Genomic DNA, 4693 nt, shown 5'->3' with positions numbered 1-4693 from the left:
TATTTTTGTAGGGAGATGACTCTTTTCTCGTAAACGCTTTGGTACTTCAAGTGTACTCCTACTGCAATGCTAAAAATGTCACCCCTTGAAATGATCCTTATAACTTGCTTAAATACTAGTAGAAAATAATCGTTGGGAGATTGCAACTCTTTCCCGAGATGACATGTGTCGACACACCTCTCCCACGTCTGTAGGTAACTTCTCACGTTTCGGACATCCACGATCACTTCCCATCATGGAGCGCTGACCTTTGATTTTGACTGACTTCTTTCTATGTTGACCATGTGCTATAGTTTTTCCCTCGTCGATCTAATCCTCCAACAATCCTTATGGTCGATCATGCTTTCCACTCTTTTAGACAAAACTTGTTAGCTAACACATATATCTTTAAAAAAAAAAAACTATTTTCTAATTAAAAATATTAAGTCACTAAAATTATTTATTAATTAAATAAAACAACAAACCAAAAATTAGTTTATCTTATCCTACGTGAACTTACCGACCGGCGCACATCGCATCCAAATACAATTTGCCCGGTCAAAATCGGCGTCGTTTTGATAATTCCAACCTAATAATATCAAATATCTCACCTACGGTTTCAGTCTTCTGCAAACGCGACTACAAAAGTTCCCTGCACCTCACCAATCACAACCTTTCACTCCTAACTCAACGAAAAAAACAACAAACAATTCAGCGAAACTTACGAGTACACACGATAATACCATACACAGTCGCACATAGGATCATCAAATAATTTTCTTCTTGTTCTCATCATGAGTCTGAAACCTGCAAAAACAGTTTTCAACATTCTCTCTCTCTTCTCTCTTTGGAACCTTCCTGGAAACCTAATCCAATATTTAATCGCGTTGTTATTGGTTTTGGGTTTGAATTCAATCATTAGGGTTAGAGGAACAAGAAGAGGGAGAGTTTCAATTTTAAGGTTTTTTTTTTTATAAATTTTCCATAAAGAGGGTTAGGGTTAAGGGTTTCCAATTTTGTTATTAAATCCTTTTGTTTCTTTGGGTACTTTGAAATTCATGCAAATTTTGGGGTTTGTGGGTTGTACCTAAATCAAATCGGAGAAAAAAATTTGATTTTTTCTTCTGGGTGTGTGAGAAAATGGGTTTGGAGATTTCTGATGAGATGTTGGGGACTTTTGCTCCACTTTTAGTTTATTGGATTTATTCTGGTTTTTACGTTGTTTTGGGGTTGTTTGCTGAAGATTATAGGTTACATACAATAAAAGATGAGGATGAAAAGAATTTGGTTTCTAAGTTTGATGTGGTTAAAGGAGTTCTCCTTCAACAAGCTGTTCAAGCTGTGGTTGCAACCCTCTTATTTGCAGTAAGTTGTTTTTTATTTGAAAAGTTTTTTTTTTCTAGTTTTCCTTTATTTGTGGATTGTTTATGGTTAGAGTTAATTTCATATTGCCAAAGCTGCACTATAAGCTGTCCTATCTGGTTCCTTCATGTCATTGATGGAAACTTCGATCACAAACAAATTGTTTTCAATATCTATTACTTAATTTGTTTGTATGTTATTTGTTGGTTTATTTGAGTTTATCTATTGACATAAGCACAATAAGCACTTATGAGACTTTTTGAGAGAGCTTATGGAAACAACATATGAAACATCCATAAGTTGTTTCCATGTTTGCATAAGCTCTCCAGGATAGCTTATAATAAGCACTTATGAGACTTTTTGAGAGAGTTTATGGAAACAACATATGAAACATCCATAAGTTGTTTCCAGGTTTGCATAAGCTCTCCAGGATAGCTTATGAAAATAACTTATGAGACTTTTTTAGAGAGCTTATGGAAACAACATATGAAACATCCATAAGTTGTTTCCATATTTGTATAAGCTCTCCAGGATAGCTTATGAAAATAACTTATGAGACTTTTTGAGAGAGCTTATGGAAACAACATATGAAACATCCATAAGTTGTTTCCATGTTTGCATAAGCTCTCCAGGATAGCTTATAATAAGCACTTATGAGACTTTTTGAGAGAGTTTATGGAAACAACATATGAAACATCCATAAGTTGTTTCCATGTTTGCATAAGCTCTCCAGGATAGCTTATGAAAATAACTTATAGTTTGTACAAAAATATTCACTTTATTTTATCATGCATTGTATGATAAACACTTGTTATAACCGCTTAATTTAGTTGTTTATCCTAACAGGATCTAAGTATGTTTTGCCAAGTTGTTTAGAATTCAGATTCAAAAAGTGGATTCCTTTTTTATGTTTTTGTATGATGATTTTGTTTTGGCATATGTTTATGTTGCATAATTACTTATTCTTTCGAGTTTAAGTATTCAATATGTTTAGATGATGGAAATATGTTATGCACCCAAAGTAAGTTTCTTTTCCTCAAAAAGGGGAAGAAGACCTTGGAGTGCCATTGCTGAATTGGGTTGTAGTTGCTATATGCAGTTCTTCGGTTTAGTTAATTAGAAAAAAGAAATTGTGAGTTCTTACCAACACTGACTTGTTTCAGTCAGTTTAGAGGCTTTGCATTTCCTGTCTATGAAATGTTTTCAAGATAAATCTTGTGTAGAATTTTATTTTGGAATATTGTTTTACTATAACATCATTTTGTCCAATTGTGGCTAGTGTTCTGTAGCGGAGTTTAAACAAAATTGTTATTGCTCTGCGATACACTATTTAGTACAAAGAATTAATCAAATAGCAGTGCTATATCACCGTAGTGTAGTGGAATTTGATTCAACAAACTGCTATTTTCTGAGATCTACGATTGACAACATCGTATCGCCCTGTAATTTTTGTGTTTACTTTGTGTGTGTAGGTGACAGGAAGTGATACACAAAGTAGTACCAATGAGAATGCTTCTATTCTTGTTTTAGCAAGACAATTTGTTACTGCTATGTTGGTAATGGACACATGGCAATACTTTATGCACAGGTACATGCATCAGAACAAGTTCCTATACAAACACATTCACTCTCTACATCACAGACTCATCGTACCCTATTCGTTCGGAGCTCTTTACAATCATCCCGTTGAGGGTCTTCTTAATGACACAATCGGTGGAGCTTTGTCTTTCCTCCTTTCTGGTATGAGTCCTCGAGCATCCATATTCTTCTTTTCCTTTGCCACCATTAAAACTGTAGATGATCACTGCGGGTTATGGCTCCCCGGAAACCCATTCCATATGTTTTTCAATAACAACTCTGCTTACCACGACGTACACCATCAACTCTACGGCAACAAGTACAACTTCTCGCAACCTTTCTTTGTTATGTGGGACAAAATATTGGGTACCTACTTGCCATACTCATTGGAGAAGAGGGAAAGTGGCGGTTTTGAATCTAGACCTTGTAAAGATTTCAAGGCTGAATGAGTAATTAAACTTTTTGCTTGACGAGTATTCTTTATGTGTACTAGTATTGTTTTTTCCCACGTTTTGACGATGAGCACCGCTACCCTAATGAGAGTGATTGTGCCTGTGTATATACATATGATGTGTCCTATTCTATACTTTTCTTTCGTTAATGTTCATACTAGGGAGTTTAAATAAACAATATCAGGGAGCAACTGATTACAATGTGATTTTTAGTTGTATTGCTGGCTGCTGAGCGATTATCTTGTATCCGTGCTACCCTACATTGTAGAAATTGAACAAATCTCTATTCTTCTGTGATGTGCTATTTACATATAGTATTGGGATATGAACAAACTGTTATTTTCTGCCATATGCAATTTGCACTTGACAAGTGACACCACTGGTTATATGGCGGAATGGCATGGCAGAATTTGGACACTGCCATAGAGAATTTGTGAAGGGATCTCGCCTTGGCTGTTCCATAGGTCGCAATAATGTCTGGACTTAAGCCATATTCTGTCATTGACAATACTGATGCAACTTCAATATTATTATTGTAATTGTAATTGGACATGTCTGCATCTAGGACTCCGGTTTCTTACCTTGTTTAACTTGCTTATGAATGCAAATTTTGATACTATAATGCATGTTATGTTATGAGGACTTTGTATTTGTTTCTATTCTATTTTATAAAGATGTCAATTTATGTCAAAATCTTGGTCACCAAAATTAATTGTTGTAACAGTTAATTGGCAATGTTTGATTCTGATCATGTACTCTGTTGTGATTTGTGAAGCCCGTATTGTATATATGCATCTATTTGAGTGTTCGGTTACATGATTTGTGATTTATATATTTTTTTTATATGAACGTATATCAGATAACATTGCCAAAATTTCTTAGGCTTTTAGTTCTTGTCTCATTTCTCAAGCTATGGAACTGTCAACGACAACGTGATTGTCACCAATTTAATAAGTATATATTAACAACAATATTCTTGTATCTACTAGAATAGAGTATCTCTCTCGATAAGTGGTGGAAGCTAAATATTGTTTCACTTAAACAGGAAGAAAAACAGAAATAAAATTGTTGTAGAAAAACAAGAAATACAACAAGAATATGTGCAACAAGATCTTAACAACAATATTGTTTTTTGAATGACAAATAATAATAATATAGAAAATTGGTAAATAATCACTAAAATACAACAAAAGTGGACACAAAGCACAAGAAGTCCCTGAATGAATAAAAACAAAATTGGTAACATGCTAGATCTCAAGATATTAGATTCACCGTATCATATCCTAAAAAAGAGCACAAAAAATACACTAAAATCTACCATC

At 34.2% G+C, this 4693-nt stretch overlaps 1 protein-coding gene across 1 annotated transcript; it reads left to right on the top strand.

Moving 5' to 3' along the window:
* The first annotated feature begins 750 nt into the window (after window positions 1-750).
* Window positions 751-3668, top strand: LOC127119526 (sphinganine C4-monooxygenase 1). The gene is made up of 2 exons (XM_051049765.1): window positions 751-1344; window positions 2814-3668. Exons 1-2 carry the CDS (start codon window positions 1120-1122, stop codon window positions 3366-3368), a joined length of 780 nt encoding a protein of 259 aa, XP_050905722.1. The 5' UTR covers window positions 751-1119; the 3' UTR covers window positions 3369-3668.
* The last annotated feature ends 1025 nt before the right edge of the window (window positions 3669-4693 follow it).

This window comes from Lathyrus oleraceus, chromosome 2, assembly GCF_024323335.1.
Source record: "Lathyrus oleraceus cultivar Zhongwan6 chromosome 2, CAAS_Psat_ZW6_1.0, whole genome shotgun sequence".
Taxonomy (NCBI): Eukaryota; Viridiplantae; Streptophyta; class Magnoliopsida; order Fabales; family Fabaceae; genus Lathyrus; species Lathyrus oleraceus.
This window is presented reverse-complemented; position numbering and strand designations above follow the sequence as displayed.